The sequence below is a fragment of the Moschus berezovskii genome, chromosome 4, assembly GCF_049115385.1.
Source record: "Moschus berezovskii isolate FMDL1 chromosome 4, NW_MosBer_1.0, whole genome shotgun sequence".
Taxonomy (NCBI): Eukaryota; Metazoa; Chordata; class Mammalia; order Artiodactyla; family Moschidae; genus Moschus; species Moschus berezovskii.
The window spans coordinates 17,853,895-17,876,232 of record NC_142463.1 but is presented as its reverse complement, the minus strand read 5'-3'; the positions used below and the strand labels follow the sequence as shown (position 1 = coordinate 17,876,232).

At 45.5% G+C, this 22,338-nt stretch overlaps 1 protein-coding gene across 1 annotated transcript in view; it reads right to left on the bottom strand.

Moving 5' to 3' along the window:
- The window catches only part of CFAP57 (cilia and flagella associated protein 57), a 71,579-nt gene that overhangs the window by 44,599 nt on the left and 4,642 nt on the right, over positions 1 to 22,338 (bottom strand). Inside the window, exons 2-8 of the mRNA XM_055403161.2 lie at positions 21,253 to 21,569; positions 19,611 to 19,897; positions 15,872 to 16,079; positions 11,099 to 11,251; positions 7,034 to 7,173; positions 6,069 to 6,234; positions 5,247 to 5,360 (exon numbers count right to left, since the gene is read on the bottom strand). Of these exons, the coding sequence (XP_055259136.2) occupies positions 5,247 to 5,360; positions 6,069 to 6,234; positions 7,034 to 7,173; positions 11,099 to 11,251; positions 15,872 to 16,079; positions 19,611 to 19,897; positions 21,253 to 21,569 (1,385 nt within the window). The remainder of the gene's footprint in view (positions 1 to 5,246; positions 5,361 to 6,068; positions 6,235 to 7,033; positions 7,174 to 11,098; positions 11,252 to 15,871; positions 16,080 to 19,610; positions 19,898 to 21,252; positions 21,570 to 22,338) is intronic.

The following is a 22,338-nucleotide window of genomic DNA, read 5'->3' as shown; positions in this document are numbered from 1 at the left end:
TAAATTACAGATTGAATTTTTCTAGGAATTTGTCAGTTCATCTATTTATTCAAATTTATTTACATAAAGTTGTTCATAATACTCTCTTATAATCTTTTAAAATGTCTATTGGACCTGCAGTGATAACCCCTTTTTGTTACTCATGTTGGTTACTTATATCTTCTCTCTCTCTTTTTTCCCTTAAACAATTTTGCTAATGGTTTGTCCATTTTGGGATTCCAAAAAACAATGTTTGGCTTTGGTGATCTTCTGTTGTGTAAATGTTCTCTGTTCCATCCTGCTCTTATCCTTAGGATGTCCTTCAATTTGTTTTCTTTGAATTAATTTGCTGTTCTACTTCTTATCTTTTTCAATGGATGGTGGTATCACTGACTTTCATCTTTGTCATTTTTCCAATACATGTTTAATGTTAAAAATTTCCCTGTATGCATGGTTTTAGTTGCATGCTCCATCTATATTTTTTGTTTTTGTATTTTCTTTTAATAGCACACCTGTAAACCTAACATCGGAGAAGGCAATGGCAAGCCACTCCAGTATTCTTGCCTAGAAAATCCCATGGATGGAGGAGCCTAGTAGGCTGCACTCCATGGGGTCGCTAAGGGTCAGACACGACTGAGCGACTTCACTTTCAATTTTCACTTTCACACATTGGAGAAGGAAATGGCAACCCACTCCAGTGTTCTTGCCTGGAGAATCCCAGGGACGGGGGAGCCTGGTGGGCTTCCGTCTATGGGGTCACACAGAGTTGGACACGACTGAAGTGACTTAGCAGCAGCAGCAGCAGCAAACCTAACATATATCCCTGATTAGAGACAAGTGTTATAAATTCTGGTAAAGTGATGGAACAAATGGCTGCTCCCCTGGGTTGGTGAGGTAGGGCTTCCTATGGAGATGTGCATGGTTCTAGAAAGAGCATCACATTCACCTGGTGTGCTTTCCTCTACATCTCTGCAATCGCACTGTTGGAGTGGAGGAAGCTCAGTAGCTCTCAGTACACTGGTGCCTAATAGCACTTACACTTATGACCTGTTAGTTGCTGAAGTCAGTGGTCACTGACTTCTTTATCTGTCTGGAAACTAATTCCCTGGCTTCTTTGATACAATTCCTTGATTCCAGGTTCTCTCTGTACCTTCATTTGCAGTCTCTCTCTTCTTTACCAGTCCCTTTCATGTTGGTCACCTGTCTCCTGACTAAGATCTCAGATTCTGCATGAGCGCTTAGTGATCTAATCTATGCCTCTGACTTCCACTAACTACCACCTACTTCCCTGAATTGGAATTTTTAGCCCAGACTTCCTTCTGACTTCTACTCTCACATACCACACTCCTGGACACAGCAAACATAACACGTCCAAGATGGAGCTTGATAGCTTCCTTCTCTTTGTCCCTACTATGAAAGCCATGGTTTAGTTCCTAGCTCCTCTCTCACCCTCACTTTCTAGCTGACCTCTTTCACTCCAGCTTCCCTTCCCTCTAAACCATTTTCAATACTATCTGGAAAATTATCTTTCTGATCCCGTTACTTGTTTTCTTAAATCCTTCCAGTTATTTCTCATCACCTACAGTTCAGTTCAGTTCAGTCGCTCAGTTGTGTCCGACTCTCCGCGACCCCATGAATCACAGCACGCCAGGCCTCCCTATCCATCACCAACTCCCGGAGTTCACTCAAACTCATGTCCACAGAATCGGTGATGCCATCCAGCCATCTCATTCTCGGTCATCCCCTTCTCCTCCCGCCCCCAACTTTTCCCAGCATCAGAGTCTTTTCCAGTGAGTCAACTCGTCGCATGAGGTGGCCAAAGTATTGCAGTTTCATCTTTAGCATCAGTCCTTCCAATGAACACCCAGGATCGATCTCCCTTAGAATGGACTGGTTGGATCTCCGTGCGGTACAAGGGACTCTCAAGAGTCTTCTCCAACACCACAGTTCAAAAGCATCAATTCTTCGGTGATCAGCTTTCTTCACAGTCCAACTCTCACATCCATACATGACCACGGGAAAAACCATAGCCTTGACTAGACGGACCTTTGTTAGCAAAGTAATGTCTCTGCTTTTTAATATACTATCAAGGTTGGTCATAACTTTCCTTCCAAGGAGTAAGCGTCTTTTAATTTCATGGCTGCAATCAGCATCTGCAGTGATTTTGGAGCCCAAAAAGATAAAGTCTGACACTGTTTCCACTGTTTTTCCATCTATTTCCCATGAAGTGATGGGACCAGATGCCATGATCTTTGTTTTCTGAATGTTGAGCTTCAAGCCAACCTTTTCACTCTCCTCTTTCACTTTCATCAAGAGGCCTTTGAGTTCCTCTTCACTTTCTGCCATAAGGGTAGTATCATCTGCATATCTGAGGTTATTGATATTTCTCCCAGCAATCTTGATTCCAGCTTGTGCTTCTTCCAGCCCAGCGTTCCTCATGATGTACTCTGCATATAAGTTAAATAAACAAGGTGACAATATACAGCCTTGACGTACTCCTTTTCCTATTTGGAACCAGTCAGTTGTTCCATGTCCAGTTCTGACTGTTGCTTCCTGACCTGCATACAGGTTTCTCAAGAGGCAGGTCAGGTGGTCTGGGATTCCCATCTCTTTCAGAATTTTCCACAGTTTATTGTGATCCACACAGTCAAAGGCTTTGGCATAGTCAATGAAGCAGAAATAGATGCTCTTCTGGAACTCTCTTGCTTTCTCCATGATCCAGCGGATGTTGGCAATTTGATCTCTGGTGCCTCTGCCTTTTCTAAAACCCGCTTGAACATCTGGGAGTTCACGGTTCACATATTGCTGAAGCCTGGCTTGGAGAATTTTGAGCATGACTTTACTAGCGTGTGAGATGAGTGCAATTGTGCGGTAGTTTGAGCATTCTTTGGCATTGCCTTTCTTTGGGATTGGAATGAAGACTGACCTTTTCCAGTCCTGTGGCCACTGCTGAGTTTTCCAGATTTGCTGGCATATTGAGTGCAGCACTTTCACAGCATCATCTTTCAAGATTTGAAATAGCTCAACTGGAATTTCATCACCACCACTAGCTTTGTTCGTAATGATGTTTTCTAAGGCCCACTTGACTTCACATTCCAAGATGTCTGGCTCTAGGTCAGTGATCACGTTATCGTGACTATCTTGGTCGTGAAGATCTTTTTTGTACAGTTCTTCTGTGTATTCTTGCCATCTCTTCTTAATATCTTCTGCTTCTGTTAGGTCCATACCATTTCTGTCCTTTATAGAGCCCATCTTTGCATGAAATGTTCCCTTGGAATCTCTAATTTTCTTGAAGAGATCTCTTGTTTTTCCTATTCTGTTGTTTTCCTCTATTTCTTTGCATTGATCACCGAGGAAGGCTTTCTTATCTCTCCTTGCTATTCTTTGGAACTCTGCATTCAGATGCTTATATCTTTCCTTTTCTCCTTTGCTTTTTGCTTCTCTTCTTTTCACAGCTATTTGTAAGGCCTCCTCAGACAGCCATTTTGCTTTTTTGCATTTCTTTTCCATGGGGATGGTCTTGGTCCCTGTCTCCTGTACAATGTCACGAACCTCCATCCAGAGTTCATCAGGCACTCTATCAATCAGATCTAGTCCCTTAAATCTATTCCTCACTTCCACTGTGTAATCATAAGGGATTTTATTTAGGTCATACCTGAATGGTCTAGTGGTTTCCCCTACTTTCTTCAATTTAAGTCTGAATTTGGCAATAAGGAGTTCATGATCTGAGCCACAGTCAGCTCCTGGTCTTGTTTTTGCTAACTGTATAGAGCTTCTCCATCTTTGGCTGCAAAGAATATAATCAGTCTGATTTCGGTGTTGACCCTCTGGTGATGTCCACGTGTAGAGTCTTCTCTTGTGTTGTTGGAAAAGGGTGTTTGCTATGACCAGTGTGTTCTCTTGACAAAACTCTATTAGCCTTTGCCCTGCTTCATCACCTACAGACTAACGTCCAGTTCCTTGGCATGGCACACACACACACTCCATGATGCAACGAACTTCTCCAGCTCCTCTTTGTATCACTTCTCGGATGTGCTCAGTGTTCCAGCCTATAAACCACAAACCACCGTCCTGTTCTATACTCCCACCCCCTCACCTGTAACACGTCCTGCTGCCTAGAATGCCTTTCTTTTCCCACTGCTTTTTCTAAGTTCATCTGCTGACTTCTCACCCTTTCAGTCTCTGGCGTCTCCCTTTTCTTCATGCTCCATATCCACTTTACCTTCAGGTGCTACTAGTTTAACATCCTAAATACCTTTTGAATGCATACATTTCTTCCTATTGGTACCAGTTCCATCTGGCTCCAAAATACTATCATTATGTAGACAACAACCTCCTTACCACTTCTACCCTCATCCCTTTCAATACAATCTTTACTCTGCAGCCAAAGTAATCTTTTAAAATGCAAATATGGTCATATCATTTCTTGGCCTGAAAGTCTTCAGTGATTTCAAGGAAAAGGGAGGATAAAGTATGTGCTGTGCTTAGTCGCTCAGTGGTGTCTGACTCTTTGTGATTCCACTGATTGAAACCCACCAGGCTCCTCAGTCCATGGGGATTCTCCAGGCAAGAATACTGAATGGGTTTCCATGCCCTCCTCCAGGGGATCTTCCCAACCCAGGGATCCTGCATTGCAGGTGGATTCTTTACCGACTTAGCCATCAGGGAAGCCCAAGAGTACTGGAGGTGGGTAGCCTATCCCTCTCCAGGGGATCTTCCAGACCCAGGAATGGAACAGGGCTCTCCTGCATTGCAGGTGGATTCTTTACCAGCTGAACTACCAGGGCCTATAAGGTTCCATGAACAAGATTTCAAGAACTCAGGCCCTGCTAACCTCACCAATCTTAGCTCACGCCTAGTTTCATTCCTGATACCTATTTTTCAGTACCACAGACAGTTCCTCCTCTACCCCTAGCGATCTCCATCTCAGAGTCTTTGGCTCCCTATCGGCAATTATTTGACCCATTAGGTCTGTCTGGTTAATTCTGACTCACTCCTTAGGACTATGCCTTTGTGAACATCCCAATCTCCATCATGTCAATTCCTCACCACTTCCTCATCTAACAACCCACATTTTTCTTTCATTGAGTTTTCTGCAGTTAGTACTTAAATCTGTATGTGCATTTGTTTTATTGTCTTTTCCCTCAACTAGACAGGGACCTCCAAGAAGAAAAGAATCACTTCTCTTTTGTTCTCTTATATCCCATTGGCCAGCATGATATTTGACTTTGTGCCCTTGTTTCCCTGGACACTGCTCACTCACTCACCTTCCCGGTGTGCCCTTTCAGGTTTGAGATATTCTCTAGGCTTGTGGTGGAAAAAATGTGAATCACGTTCCCATTGACTGCAGCAAACAGGTGACCTCCATTGCTAAAGGAACACTGCAAGGAAAAACAGGGAGAGCCCAAGAGTGAAAGAAAGAGCGGTTTACCTGGAGGTTGTAGTTGGGAGCTTCTTTTCCCAAAGAGTTCACGCTGACACCACATGCAGGATTGGGAACTGGGGGGAGGTGTGAATAGGACTCAGACTTGGCCTATTTGATGTCACTATTCCTGTAGCTCATACTGGCCAAGATGCTGACACTACAATGTGCATGAATCATGAAGCTGTTTGGATCAGAGAGTGGAATACTCATTTTGCCTGTAGGAGAAGTTTCAGAGTGGGAATAAAGCTCTGTCTTGTTTCTGGAAGTCATCTTCAGGATGCGGATGGGGGAAATCAGATAGGCTGCTACTGTCTTTCACTGTTGCTCATTTCCCCAGATCCCTCCCAATTGCCAACCCTGTCCTCCCAATTGTGATTCTGAATATGTGATAACTTTCTTTTCAATGCTTAAAAACAATTACTCCACAGTCACAGAGAGGACAGATTGCAGGTGGGACCTCACACGGTTTGGTTCAAAGATATACTCTGGTGGGCAAAAAAGAAAAGGGATAGGACCAATATACTCAGTAACTTTGGTGGAAAAATTGGATTTTTTTAAGCCACTAAAATTCTCTAAGATATTCTTTGGTCTACCTCTTCAGCTGTGTTAATTTGTGATATTTCAACTCTGACTTTCCAAGATACTTACCTCCAGAAGTTCTTACCTCTTTGCACCCTCTGACAGAGTATTCTTTGAAAGAACGTATATCATCAATAAGTAGATTCATAATGCGTAGTTTGTCAGCAAACCCTACTACAATGTAGTGTCCAGATGGGTGAAGGCTGATTGTATAAGCTTCTTCTTGGTATTCCTTAAATAGTTCCAAAGAACTGTGGAAAAGATACATTACTGAATATAAGTCTAGCCTACTAAGTCCCTTGAGCATTCCATTGTATCTCGTATGTAATTTTATAACAGCATTTGAGATACTTTATTACTTGTAATTATTGGTGCCTCTTTTTCTAGATTTTGGTTACTTGAGGATAGTGTTCAGCAATGAGTATGGCATGTGAAGGGACTGATCGAGGGGTGTTTAGGGATGTTGAAGATACAGCTCCATTCAGACCTCCAACTCAGAAGTAATGCACAATTTTTTCGCTAGCAGCCCCAGCAGCTATATGTAAAAGCAAAGAAGTTATATTCTGGGGCCAGTCTAGGCTGGAGATTCTCAGGGAAGCTGTGCTCAGAGGATAAAATAGCTGGAAGTTGAGGGTTGTTGGGGCAGTGATCAGGATTGAAAGGATGAAACAATGATCTGGAGAGCTCCATGAAACAAAGAACCGATCCAGTTTGGGGGGGGGGCGGTGGTGGTGGTGGCAAGGGGAAGGAAAGGTCGAAGGACACAGGAGGGTATGGAAGGAGGTGAGATATTGGTTTCTTTTTGTCCCCATGGCCAAGCATAGTGTATGGCATATAGTAAACACTTAATAAAGTACAAAGTGAGTTTTCTAGCTCATGCAAGAGTGAAAAGGGAAAAAGGAAGCCTGACAGACTTGATTTTTTTATAAAAGGTTTCCAGCTGAAAGCTTCTAAGTAATTAAAATGGAAAACTCTCTAAAATAATCTGCATGGAAAAATTTAACAACCGAAATCCTGCGTACCCCAGTAGCAAAGCCTTTCATTTCTTACTTTGATTCATAATTCCAGATGCGGATGGACCGATCCACAGAGCAGGTGGCAATGAGGGGTTTGCGGATGCAAGTGTCTAGACCAGTGATGGATGCCGAGTGTAACGGGTACATCAGATACTCAAAGTGGGCAGGCTCCCCCTGAGGGATCACAGAGACGGACTGAGCAGAGGAAGCAGAAGACTGGCCGGGCACTCCACTCCCCTGCTGCTCACGGATGTTGATCAGCCAGATGCGCAGAAATCAGGCTGTGGGCAAGCTGTTTAACACGATGCATATTTCCCCATGCTATTATTATTTTAAAACATTTTAATGGCAATAAAATATTTTATTCTATAAATACACCAGGATTTAATTTATCCATTTTTCTACTGTGGGAACATTTAGGTGGTCTCCAATTTTTTGCTATCAAGGGGTAACATGGACTAAATATTCTTGCAAGTTAAGTCTGTGTACCTCTCTGATTACTTCTTTAGATGTTGTAGAGTAAGTGCCTGACAGTAAGTTTTTGAGTCTCAAGGCATCTATTTCCAAGGACCTCCAGCTTGAATAAACATATTGCAGTTGTATGATGCAGTTACCAGCAAAACAACCGGCTAAAGAATTGCTGCTCCCACCCTTGAAGATCCCTTTTGTAGAAAGCCCTGGATACTTAAATAACTGACTTCTTGAATGATCCCACTCTTCCTGTACCCTAATTCCCACACTCATGGCTAAATGAGCATTAAATAAATAGTGAACTCTCGAAACCCTGACACCCCATCCTCAAACCCTGATAAAGGCAGAGCCCCTGGTCCACCTCTCTCTGTACCCATGGCCTCACTGCATATGGCCCTTTGGCATGCTATGTGCCCTCCAGGACCTGTAAGTAAAAAATCTTGTTCCTCAAATTTCCCTGATGGATTTTGCTCAAGTGCATCCTTCAATTGTAATAAGAACCAAAAGGACTGTCTGGCCCCAGCACTGGCCCTGGTGGGGGAAGTGTGTGTGTGGGGCTTGCTGGGAGAGATGCAGCCGTGGGTGAGTGCCTCCAGTATTCTTAGCTGATGGCTTCACTAACAATAGGTTGGGCCCCACACAACAGATACATTTCTAGAAATAGAATACAGGGCAAAATGGTCTGAATGGTGTTAAGGATCTTAATGAGTACTCCCAAATTTCTCTGCAGAGAGACTGTATGACTCCATCAGCTGCAGCTAGGAGAACTGGGTGAATGATTTTAAGTTAAAATGCATCCTATTGCACAGGTCTGCATGTTACGTGTAGATTTCAGGTGTTTGTCATCAGAAGCATCATACCTGGGACTTCTGCATGAGAAGTGATGATTGGGAAACTCAATGAGGTGTATATACTTTGCTCACAAGCCAAGACAAAGGTTGAACTGGCAACTCCCTCAAATTCAGATCCTTCCCCACTTAGAAACTACCTGCATCTATTCTACCCACCTCTGTTATATCAGAAAGAGGTGCTGGGCTGTCAGAAAGAGGGGGTGAAAAGTGAAAGTAAAAGTTACTCGGTTGTGTCCAACTCTCTGCGATCCCCATGGACTGTAGCCTGACAGGCTCCTCTGTCCATGGGATTTCCCAGGCAAGAATACTAGAGTGGGTAGGCATTTCCTTCTCCCGGGGAATCTTCTCGACCCAGGGATCGAACCTAGGTCTCCCACATAACAGGCAGATTCTTTACCATCTGAGCCAACAGGGGGTAGGCACAGATTATCCCCATTCTCCGCCTGCTTCCCATACTTTCTCTAATATCTTCAACCACCCTGTCTCTACTAGCACATTTCTGATAGCTTTCTTCCCCCTCGAAGGCTGAGTAAGAACTAACAAGAACTAATGTGGGGGAGAGGAAGAGTATGAGTGCCCCAGGCAGAGGCAGGAGCGCTGATGCCTTTTGGCAGAAGGAACATGCAGACTCCTAGTGATCAAAGGGCCCGTTCTATCAGGTGGAGTGATGGGATGGGGCTGCAGAGCGCAGCCTTGGCCAGACATCACCCAGCCCCATGCACCTAGTTCAGTTCTTCTCAGGGCACCGGAAGGTCACCGAGGCGTTGAGGCTGTGACAATGGTGGAGGTGGTGGAACATGTGAATTTTGTGACAACCACATCTGGGTTTTGAAAAGATCACTCTGGCAGCCGAACAGAGTATAGTTCGGGGGCCTAAGGGCAGAGTGTACACGTGGAGACAGGCAGGAGACTTACACATCCTGGAAGTGAGAGTGAAAACACTCCTCTCTACGGAAGATCCTGCTCTCTGTCTGGTTCTCTCCTTTGCAGGCAACCTTCCCTCTGAGAGGCACGCCTAACAGCAGGGAGAGAAGCTCTGTGCGGTGAGCTCACCCCTCTACATGGAGAAAGCGGACAGACTGAAGATCCAGCCATCAGAGAAGTCCTTTCTGAGTCCTTGTGAATGAGGTCCCCCCACGTGAAATGATAAAAACGTCTCAGTCTGGGGTATATGGCAGAATGATTCACATATCAGCCTACGAGCTCTTAAACACACGCAAATCTTCCTTGTGTTGAAACAAAAGCAACTCTCTTTTCCACCGTATTCCCTGGACCTCATTCTGTGAGGTCAGCGTTACCCCAACGCCACATGCAGACAAAGGCATCACAAGAAAACTACAGACCAACCACTGTTAAGAACGTAAATTAAAAATCAGATAAGAATAAGTGCTGACAAAAGTACAGAGAGATTAGAACACTCATGTACAGCTGATGGGAACATAAAACAGGTCAGCACTTTGGGAAAACCATCCGGCAGTTCCTTAAGTGGTTAAATATGGAGTTACTACTTGACTCAGGAATTCCACTCCTAGATATATACCCAAGAAGAATAAAAATGTATTTCCACAGAAAAACATAGGTGTTTATAGCAGCAGTATTTATAATATCCAAAAGGTGGAAGCAATCTAAATGCTCATTAACTGATGATTAGACCATCAAAAATGGTATATATCCATGCAATGGAATATTATTTGGTTATGAAAAGGAATAGAGTACTGATACAAGCTAGAACATGAATGAAACTTGAAAACATTGTGCTAAGTGAAGGAAGCCAGTCACAAGAGTCTACATATTGCTATGAAACATTCAGAAAAGGCAGATCTATAGAGACACAAGACACAAGTTACTGGCTAGAGCTGGGGGGAGGCAGATGGGATGCTGGGTGCATAATAGCTAAAGAGCATTTTTTTTTGAGTGAAGAAATGCTCTAAAATTGATGGTGGTAATGGCTGCATAACTTTACGAATATACTAAAAACCATTGAATTGTACACTTTAAGTAGGTGAATTGTATAGTGTATGAATAACTCAATAGTGTTATTATTTTAAAAACCATCATTGCTGAGAAAGATATTTTAAAACCTCATGTGATTGTAGGTGGTTTATTTTCCTTGTTGTTCTGCCAAAGTTTGCAGGCTGTATTTTGAGTTCATGCTATTATCTGCATACAAATTTAAAACTGTAATGTCTGCTTGATAAAATGAACCTTTTATAAGTACAAAGTGCTTCTTTTTTATCCTTTTTGCTGCAATATCCACAGTGTATTCATACTGGCTTTATTATTTAAAAACAAAAGCAATGATAAATCTTTACACATAAACATCTTTGTACACAGGAGCAGGTACTACAGTACATTAAACACCTGAAGTACACTTGCTTGCTGAGGAAAAGATAGGTACAATTTAAATCTGAGAGAGACCTCCAAGGTGTTCTCCAAAGAGGCTCAGTTCAGTCATTCAGTCGTGTCTGACTCTTTGTGACCCCATGGACTGCAGCATGCCAGGCTTCCCTGTCCATCACCAACTCCCAGAGCTTGCTCAAACTCATGTCCATTGAGTCGGTGATGCCATCCAAAGAGGCTACAACAATCAGATTCTGGCGTCCTCCACCCCAGCCCCCTGTGGGTATTGGAGTACTCCTACAAGGACATCTTGAAATTAGAGTTTCTTTTGCTTTGTTATGAAGGGGTGAATGGGCCTATGCTCAGGAATTGGATTAAAATTTGCCCAGTGGTGACCTGTCCCTAGGCTGGCAGGAAGTGCTGCTGGCGAGACTCACCTTGCTGATCTCTGTCAGGGACATGGTGATGCTGTAGAGCTGGTTCTTGCTGGTGCTGGCGATCAGCGTTTCCTCGGAGGGGCTGAAGCACATGCAGAGCACGTCCTGTTTGTCCGACTGACTTGGGTCATTGCTCTGTGGATCCACAGGAATCTGCCCAAGACACAGGACAGCGGTCAGCAAGGCCTCTGCATTGTCAGGTGTCCTTGGACTTTAAGATGCTCTCAGATACTTGCAGCATACAGACTCCTGATCAGCCTGCTTCCTGGATGCTCCTCAGATGTGGAGAAGGGAAGGTTCGAGGTGTCTCAGTTTCTGTGGGTTTCCTACTCACCTTTAAGTGATTAGTGGCTGAATCATAAGGCAGTGGCACAGGTGAAACGGATCCATCTGTACATCTGTTTGAGATCCCCCCTCAGAACAAGCGTTAGTCTAGACCCCACTCTCGCCCAGCTGGTGGGAGCTCAGTGCAGGCGTCTACCTGCACCAGGTACACAGTGTGCTTCAGGGCAGGGGAGGGGAAGGTTGAGGTCTTTCTATCACATGGGGTGGGTGACAGGGCAGACAGAGAGAAAAGAAGCGGTCCCGCAGCTCCTGCAGCAGTCTCAGGGGGCCTGGAGTTCCCAGCGGACATTATTAAATGAGGTTTCTTTCTCCCTGTTTTTCCTCTCCTTCCACGAACAACCGACTGAAATCTGGTCTGTATATACCACCTTTGCATTCTCACTACCCACTCAGTTCTTAATTCCTTATAACATGGCTTCCACTGCCTCATTTACTGAAACTGTCCTCCTGAACGTCAGAAATTTCCTTCCCACCAAAGCCTGATACCCTGCTCAGCCCTCGTCTTCTGGGCTTTCCTAGAGCCTGGGGCAGTGACCTTGCACCTTCCTCCCCTGAACACCCTGGGCTCTTGTGCTGCCCTCCCACTGCGTGGGGTTGTCTTCCTCAGCACCTCCTACTCCGTCCTCATGAAGTCTACTCTCCTGCTCCACCAGGACAGCGAGGGCTCTGGGAAGCCTTCCCTGACCGCCCTGGGCTGAGTGGGCCCTGACAGCCCCTCAATGTGCCCACAGCACCCAGGAGTTCCCTCTAAGTCCCAGGTGTCACACTGCATAAAGGGAACAGGAGCCTGTGGACCGGGGACCTTGTCTGTTCCCGCTCTGTCCCCTGGTGCTTGGAGCAGTGCCTGGCACATGGCAGCCTGCCATGTGACTCAGTGACTGCATGGTGTGGCCTTGCATCCTCCCCCAGACAGTGAGGTCCGTGGGGGAAGCGCCACGTCTGATGTGCCCACCGCAGGCCCCACCCTGGAGCCCGGCCCTGGGGTGACCGGCAGACGTTTGTTGACCGGATGAGCGGACGCCCTCGCCTTCTCAGTGTCCTGCTGGGCTCTCATCCCATCTCAGTCTTGAAACTGGGAAACGCTAAGGCTTGTCCTCAGTCCTCTTTTTGTCTCTACTTTTTCTCTCTCAATGATTTTACCTAACACGAGGATCCAATGAAAACAACAGCGAAAGTGCAAGTGCAAGCCACTCAGTCGTGTCTGACTCTTTGTGGCCCCACGGACTATACAGTCCATGGAATTCTCCAGGCCAGAATACTGGAGTGGGTAGCCTTTCCCTTCTCCAGGGGATCTTCCCAACCCAGGGATTGAACCCAGGTCTCCCACACTGCGGGTGGATTCTTTAGCAGATGAGCCACAAGGGAAGCCTGAAAACAACAGTAGTAATTACAATAATAAATACTTAAAACAGTGAAAATTAAGCATCATCTATGCGCCAGATAGAAGCCAAGCACAATGGCGGTGCATATGAGTATGTGTGTGTATATGTGTGTGTGAGTGTGAGCCTGTGTCTGAGTGTGTATGTGCCATGGATATATTGTGAGTGATTTCACTCCCAAGGTCTAAACCACATTTCAAACTGCTTCACTTTATCCTTGTCTCTGGTCAAGTGTCAACATTCCTCCGGGGGCGCCTCCCCCAGCCACTTTTTCTAGAACAGAAGCCCCTCCTACTCCCTGTCCTCTCCTGGCTGTAGCATTGATCTCATCCAACAATCTGTTCATATCTGTTTGCTTGTTGATTGAGCCCTAAGGACAAGTCTCAGTGCGGTTACTTCTCACCTATGTCCCAGCCCCGAGAATACAGCCTGACACATAGCAAACACTCAATAAATATTTGTTAAGTAAATGAACACACAAAAGAATGAATTGCTTTATAGTCAAAGTAAACTTACGAACTCCCCCTAGTGTCCATCCACCTTGCTCTTAACCCCTATTTCCTGGTGTCCTTTCCCAGAACCCTGAACTGAACCTGGACATCCTCCCTGAGAGCTCCTCATCTATGGGCTGCGGCATCTACTCAGGGAACATCCTACAGACTTAACCTTCACAAAGGCTCTCTCTGCGTCCCACTGCTGTGATCCTAGACCTCACTGCCCTTTGGCTCCAGTAACAAAAAACCTCAGGACTAATTCCTAACTGCAAAATTAACTAGTACTATTTATTGAGCACAGGCACTGCATCAGATATGCAGATGACACCACCCTTACGGCAGAAAGCGAAGAAGAACTAAACAGCCTCCTGATAAAAGTGAAAGAGGAGAGTGAAAAAAGTTGGCTTAAAACTCAGAATTCAAAAAACTAAGATCATGGCATCCAGTCCCATCACTTTATGGCAAACAGATGGGAAGCAATGGAAACTGTGAGAGATTTTATTTTGGGGGGCTCCAAAATCACTGCAGATGGTGACTGCAGCCATGAAATTAAAAGACGTTTGCTCCTTGGAAGAAAAGCTATGACCTAGACAACATATTAAGAAGCACAGACATTACTTTACCAACAAAAGACTGTCTAGTCAAAGCTATGGTTTTTCCAATGTCATGTATGGATGTGAGAGTTGGACTATGAAGAAAGCTGAGCGCCAAAGAATGGATGCTTTTGAACTGTGGTGTTGGAGAAGACTCTTGAGAGTCCCTTGGACTGCAAGGAGATCCAACCAATCAATCCTAAAAGAAATCAGTCCTGACTATTCATTGGAAGGACTGATGCTGAAGCTCCAATACTTTTGCCCACCTGATGTGAAGAGCAGACTCACTGGAAAGACCCTGATGCTGGGAAAGATTGAAGGTGGGAGGAAAAGGGGACGACAGAGGACGAGATGGTTGGATAGAATCACCAACGTGATGGACATGAGTTTGAGTAAACTCCAGGACTTGGTGATGGACAGGGAAGCCTGGCATGCTGCACTCCATGGGGTTGCAAAGAGTTGAACACAACTGAGCGACTGAACTGAACTGAACTGCATCGTGATCACATAGATGTTTAATCCTTTCGATAACCACCAGGGTGAGCTGTTTCCTTAGTGAAGAGACACAGGTTTGCCACATTCAGCAACTCATGTGAAGTCACTCAGCCAGGAAACCTTTAGAGTCAAGTCTAACTCATTTAATGTGTGTTTACCACTCCATAGCCAATGCCTTCAAATCGCCCACACTGTGTATTAATATCACAGGCAGATCACTTTTCTGAAGCATAGTGCTTCTCCACTGAAAACAGGATGCCTTGCCCGTTTACATACTCACTCCTCAGGCTGGCGTTTGCCATCTTTCTACCAGCCTTAGTCCTCTCGTTCCCTTCAAGTGACTTAAGGCCCCTCCACTGGGGAACAGATATCTCCCAAACACACCACTGATCCCTGTCAGCGGTTGCTACTGCTGCTAAGTCACTTCAGTCGTGTCCAACTCTGTGTGACCCCAAAGACGGCAGCCTACCAGGCTCCCCTGTCCCTGGGATTCTCCAGGCAAGAACACTGGAGTGGGTTGCCATTTCCTTCTCCAATGTCAGCGGTACCTTTGCTTAATTTCTTCCCTTCACCTGGACTTCCTGATCTGTTTCTTCCTGTCAAATGTTATCCATTCTCTACAGCCCTTCAACGATGACTTGCAAACACTCTGAAACCTTCCTGGTTCTTCCCCAGCCAGGTGAAATCTCTCTTCACAACAGTTTGCATCATTTCTTCCCCAAAGATTTACTGAATGCCTACTGCATACCAGATGAAAGTGGAAGTGAAGTTGCTCAGTCGTATCTGACTCTTTGATACCCATGGACTGTAGCCTACCAGGCTTCTCCGTCCATGGGATTTTCCAGGCAAGAGTACTGGAGTGGGTTGTCTTTTCCTTCTCCAGGGGATCTACCTGACCCAGGGATCGAACCCTGGTCTCCCGCATTGCGAGCAGACATTTTACCCTCTGAGACACCAGGGAAGCCCAGGTAGTTTTCTTTCTTTTTTTTTTTTTAAAGATGTTTATTTACCTATTTGGCTGTGCCGGGTCTTAGCTGTGGCACATGAGATCTCAGCTGTAGCACGCAAACTCTTAGTTGTGCAGGTGGGATCTAGTTCCCTGACCAAGGATCTAGAAGCCAGGTCCCCGGTATCGGAAGTGCAGAGGCTAGCAACTGAACCACCAGAGAAGTCCCAAATCAGGTGGTGTTCTTGATGTTCAAACATCCATATACATTATGGGAACACTGAACTTGAAGAGAAAACAATTTGCCCAAGTTCTCTCCCGGGATTCAGATCCAGAGCTCCCTATTTCTATACCTCAACTCTGTCCAACCCATCCTAAAACTCCCCTCGGGACAAATGGCTCGAGTCCCTTTGTGCTCTGCACTCAGCCCCTTTCCTGGCATCAGTCGCTGTGTCAGTGCTCTGCTCCTGGAGAACAGATGCCAGTTGGACCCCAGCATTGCTGCTTCCTCCCCTCCTTACCCGGATCTCCCTGCTCTCACGGTAAAACTCCTTGTCTTCCATCTTCTCAAACAGCAGAACTCTCCCTGGCCCAGCAGAACAGGCAAATCCTTTTGAATAGGCTGCGATGGCAAACACCTGGGGCAGCGATAGCTGGCTGTGGCTGCTGGTCATCGTGACCTGCTCGTAGGAAGGGACTGGGGAAGTGATTGTTGGAAATTCGATCAGGCTGGAAAAGAAAATAGCACACACAGATAACAGAGATGATTCCAAGGAGATGAACTGTGCTAGGGATGAGAAAGAAGGACTGTCCTTGGGTGTGGGAGCGTGGCTCAGATGGTAAAGAACTTGCCTGCAATGTGGGAGACCCAGGTTCCATCCCTGGGTCAGGAAGATCCCCCAGAGAAGGGCATGGCAACCCACTCCAGTATTCTTGCCCGGAGAATCCCATGGACAGAGGAACCTGGCAGGCTACAGTCAATGGTGTTGCAAAGAGCTGGACATGACTGAAGCGACTTAGCATGCATGCACATGGGAGAAACCACTCAGTGTGAGCCCCCTTCCCATGGCCTAAATGTGCCCCTTTGGCTGGGAGTGCTACTAGGGCTCCGTGGAAGATGGAAGGTTATACATTTATATGGAAATCTCGCAATCCTCTGTGGTCACTGTTTTTATTATCATACTCATTTTGTTGTTTAGAAAAAAGTGGCTCAGAGGGGTTGTTTCCAAGATCACACAATTAGTAAGGGGTAGCGGATTCTGACTGCAGCCATGAAATTAAAAGGCACTTACTCCTTGGAAGGAAAGTTAGGACCAACCTAGATAGCATATTAAGAAGCAGAGACATTACTTTGCCAACAAAGGTCCGTCTAGTCAAGGCTATGGTTTTTCCAGTGGTCATGTATGGATGTGAGAATTGGACTGTGAAGAAAGCTGAGCGCCGAAGAATTGATGCTTTTGAACTGTGGTGTTGGAGGAGACTCTTGAGAGCCCCTTGGACTGCAAGGAGATCCAACCAGTCCATTCTAAAGGAGATCAGTCCTGGGTGTTCATTGGAAGGACTGATGATAAAGCTGGAACTCCAGTACTTTGGCCACCTCATGCGAAGAGTTGACTCACTGGAAAAGACTCTGATGCTGGGAGGGATTGGGGGCGGGAGGAGAAGGGGACGACAGAGAATGAGATGGCTGGATGGCATCACCGACTCTGTGGACATGAGTTTGAGTGAACTCCGGGAGCTGGTGATGGACAGGGAGGCCTGGAGTACTGTGATTCATGGGGTCGCAAAGAGTCGGACACGACTAAGCAACTGAACTGAACTGAAAGCTGAGATTTAAATCCAGTTTCCGTTTCCTTTTCTCCCTTCCATCCCTTTCCCTTTCTTCCTTCCATTTCTTTATTATTTATTTATTTATTTTAATTGAAGGCTAATTACTTTACATTATTGTATTGGTTTTGCCATACATTGACATGAATCTGCCCCGGGTGTACATATGTTCCCCATCTTGAACCCCCCTCCTACCTCCCTCCCCATCCCAACCCTCTGGTTCATCCCAGTGCACCAGCCCTGAGCAACCTGTACCATGCATCAAACTTGGACTGGAGATTCGTTTCACATACGATAATATACATGTTTCAATGCCATTCTCCCAAATCATCCCACCCTCGCCCTCTCCCACAGAGTCCAAAGACTGTTCTATACATCTGTGTCTCTTTTGCTGTCTCGTATACAGGGTTATCGTTATCATCTTTCTAAATTCCATATATATGCGTTAGTATACTGTATTGGTGTTTTTCTTTCTGGCTTACTTAACTCTGTATAATAGGCTCCAGTTTCATCCACCTCATTAGAACTGATTCAAATGTATTCTTCTTAATTGCTGGGTAATACTCTATTGTGTAAATGTACCACAGCTTTCTTATCCATTCGTCTGCAGATGGACATCTAGGTTGCTTCCATGTCCTGGCTATTATAAACTGTGCTGCGATGAACATTGGAGTACATGTGTCTCTTTCAATTCTGGTTTCCTCGGTGTGTATGCCCAGGAGTGCGATTGCTGGGTCGTATGGCAGTTCTATTTCCAGTTTGTTAAGGAATCTCCACACTGTTCTCCATAGTGGCTGTACTAGTCTGCATTCCCACCAACAGTGTCAGAGGGTTCCCTTTCTTCCTTCCATTTCTTCTTCCTCCCCTTCCCTCCTCCCTTCCTTTCTCTTTCATTCATTTACGCATATTTTCATTCATTCATATAACATTTACCAGAGTTATATTGTGTCAATGACTCTGTGAAACAATGATAAATAAGTTGACCCAGTTCCTAAGCTGATGCTCTAGGGGATGTATGATAAGGATTGTCAGGGACTGCTGAGTAGGATGGCAGTGGCTGGTTATCAGCTAACAAGAAAACCTAAGGACAGACATAGAGGAAGAACAGCTGTCTGAGATGAGCAGAGGCAGGGGGCTCCCAGCTGAGACTGGAGGGACAAAGAGGGATGTGGCAGTGTCCAGAGGAGTGGGGTCGGTGTAGGGGCAGACTGAGCCCAGAAGCAGGAGAGTGCATGAGGGATATGCGGTAGACAGAGGCAAGAGCTGATGCTGCAGATATAGAGAAGGGTCAGAGTAGCAGGGACATGTGGGCCAAGTTCAAGAGTCTGAGCTTTATTCTTGGTGTCCTGGACTCACTGAAAGATGGTGAACACAGCAAACTGGAGGGAAATGGCCTTATTAGGAAGTTCTCAACATAATCACGACAAAAAGGAAATGTCATTGGCATGGGGGTGGTATAAATGGGTGAACCCAAAGACATTGAGAAAGAGGAATCTACAGGGTGCCGTTTTGATTGCGGGCTCAGGGATTGGGATCAGACATCTGGCTTTGAATCCTGGCCTGTTACTTAACAGTGCTGTGATCTTGGGTGAGGCATTTAACCTCTGAGTCTACAGTATGGGTGTGATAATAATATGTACTATGTAGGATGGGTGAGGCTCAAATGAAGTTATATACAGAGTGTTTAAGGCAGTGTCTAGACCACACAATGGTACTATCCAGTATGAGTGAGATGTGACTATTACTGGCTACAGTAGAGGTGAAATTGACAGCTTCATCCTGAGCCCCTACTCTGGTCCATACACTTCTGTCATACTGACTGACATTTCCTTGTATTTCCTTATTAGTCTGCTGCTTCCTATCAAATTATAAGGTCCTGAGGACCTGTGTCCCCAGCACTTAGCAAGATGCCTTGCACATTGCAAAGGCTTGGTGGACATCTATTTAATTGATTTAGTAAACTGGGAAGCCAGTAGAAAACATATTTTTGAAAATAGGTAGCTTTGAAGACTAAGTCATACCAGTGTGAAACTGTTAGTTGTTTAGTTGTGTCTGACTTTTTGTGACCCTCACGGACTCTAGCCCACCAGGCTCCTCTGTCCATGGAATCCTCCAGGCAAGGATACGAGAGTGGGTAGTCATTCCCTTCTCCAGGGGATCTTCCCAACTCAGGATCGAACCTGGGTCTCCTGCACTGCAGATGGATTCTTTACCATCTGAGCCACCAGGGAAACACTTATAAAATGAGGTTAGGTAGAAACATAAAAATAGTTGTACATAGGTTATAGTTGTAAGCATCAAATTTGACCCTGAATATGGATGAACTCTAGAAAAGACAAAGGAATGATTTTTAAAGAATGCTGTTTTACGAGTGATGCTACTGGCAAGACGAGTGTGTTTTTCCAAGAGCTCCAGCCCAGAGGGCATTGTTACCTCTCTGATTCCTGGATCACCCCCAGGTTCTTTGTCTCGCTGGTGGGTTCCTTGACCATGATACTTGTCTCCCAGCGTTGATCTCCAGATTCAAAGAGGAAGAGTCTTCCTGTATCAGTGCCAGCAATAATCTTGTCATCGGACACCCAGGTGTGGGCGAGATAGTTTTGGGGTTCTCCCCTCTGAAAATTAGTTTGCTTCAGGGTTCCCTCAGCAAAACGGAGAAGTTTAAACATCCCACTTCCAGTGATACAAATCTGAGTGTTATCCTGGGGATTGAAGCTCACCTGTAAAATATGAAAGAATGAAAGAAAAAGACATAAAACTAAACTTGATGGAATTATTTCCCGTTTAACTAATTATTAGTTAGTCCAAGTAGTTCACAGGATCCTTTAAACATCACTAAATCATATAATTTTAGATATATTTGATGAGAGGACAGATCTATGTCCATTATATTTGTAGGGTCCATGAATCAAATTAGGAAACCTTCAAAAGTCATCTGATGAAGACCAAAAAGCAGGATGAGTAGCAGGTCTTGACAATCACCAAACTCTGTGTTAGCAAAATAGAATGAAAGCTCAGCTAAAAACAGAAAAATGAGGATCAGGCAGGTTTATGTGACCTGTCCAGGGTGAAGGAGCCACATGTCAGGGATTAGGCCTCCTTTACCCTCATCCCCATTTGCAGTCACAGTTAATCTGTCGCCCCCACTGGAAGGTGAGCGCCTGGAGGGGCTGTGACTTTTTCATCTCTGTATCCCCCCAATGGCAGGTTCAGAGCAGGCATCCAGTGAATGTTTCCTGAATCTGTTTGAGAGAAGGTCCTCCCTGCTCTGAATAGGATGCTGTATCATGCCTTACTATGACCTGGATGAAACAATCTTCAGGCTCTACTTTGCTCTGATTCTGTAATCACCAAGCAACCTGTTGATTAACAACTGCACTTCTGGATAGATGATGTGTGTTCTGGTTGTGACATGCTGGTTCACTCACCAGCCTCTTGTGAGAATAACAGAGTCTGTGCCCAAGATGCTGAATAGCCAGTATCTCTGAACCTAAACAGAACTGAGTGCGTGGACCTGTAAAACTGAGCACTAGATCTCAGAACAGGTTGATTGTTCCAAGCAAAGCCACCTTGGGACCCAACCAGCCTCCTGACATGTCCTCTGCATTTTACCCTCAAAGAACAATAAAAACTTCTGCTCCTCACATAACTGCAATTTCACGGATAGCTTCCTAAACATTTATGACCTCACACCACTTTCCTGAAGTCTTCCCACTGCCCAGAAATGCTTCCCAGAAGAGGCCAGGTCTGGGGAGAGAGAGCAAATTGATCAAACTGCCTCTGAATCTGACTTGTAACCAGCAAGCAGTTCTGGGACAAAATAAAGAACACAGGCCCTAGGGTCAGGGAGTCCTGGTACTGCGAGTCCTGGTACTGCTAAACTGTTGGAGCCTCAGTTCCTTCATCTTTACAACAGAGACAATAATTACATATACTTTATGTAGTGTTGTGTGGCAAATTTCCTAATGCATTTTAAGAAATCAGCACTATTCCTGGCACATAGAAAGCATTCAATGAGAGACAGCTTTTACTGTGTTTTAATAATTTTCATAATATTTGTTATTTTGGGCAGTACCTGGTAGACAGCATTGTTCTGAGTGTCGATTCTAACAATGGCCATGACTCTCTGTTTTTCCCACAGCCAATAGACAAGGTTTGATTCAGGAGGTGAGGTCTGAGTCAAGAGGTATTTGGAGTCTGGAGAAAAAGCCATGCAAACAAACTTCTGAACTGGGAAGTCAAAATTATTAAGGATTTTGCGCTTCCGGCAGGGCATGGCTGACAGTTCGTAAATGGTGATGACAGGTTTATCTTGCACGGTCTCCGAGACAGCGAGGTAGCGCCGATTGGGACTGATTGCCAAGGCCAACATGCCCTGACTCTTGTCTGAGCCTGCAAACAGAGGAGAGGGGCTGATGAGGGGTGACTATGCATTCACTAAGATTCAGCACAAACCAGGCACCGTGGTCGGAGAAGGCAATGGCACCCCACTCCAATACTCTTGCCTGGAAAATCCCATGGACGGAGGAGCCTGGTGGGCTGCAGTCCATGGGGTCGATAAGAGTCGGACACAACTGAGCAATTTCACTTTCACTTTCATGCATTGGAGAAGGAAATGGCAACCCACTCCAGTGTTCTTGCCTGGAGAATCCCAAGGACGGGGGAGCCTGGTGGGCTGCCGTCTATGGGGTCGCACAGAGTCAGACACGACTGAAGTGACTTAGCAGCAGCAGCAGCAGGCACCATGGTGGGTGCTGCCAAGGCAACAGGAGAAAAGTGCAGAAACAGGTAACCGCTGATCCCTGTATCCTTCAGTACAACTGTGCCTTGGTTGTTTTGAAAATACCTAGGATGGGCCCCTCACTGAGGCTGTGGTGGGAGGGAAGTCAGGGAAGGATTCCTAAAAGAGGACAAAGTGGGAACAGGGTAGGGGGTGGGGCAGGTCAGGAGGGGCAAAGGTGTGGGCATGAGAAAGGGTGTAGCTGGTGGGGGAACTACACAGAGTGGGCAGTGGCTGAGCATCCAGTGTGAGCCAAGGATGACCCAGATGGGTCTGGAAGGTGCAGCAGGGTCAGATAACAGGCCTGTATGCCCTAAACAGCCAGCACTCCATATTCTTCCTCCACTTTTTGCTCAGTTGTATCTGACTCTTTGCGACCCT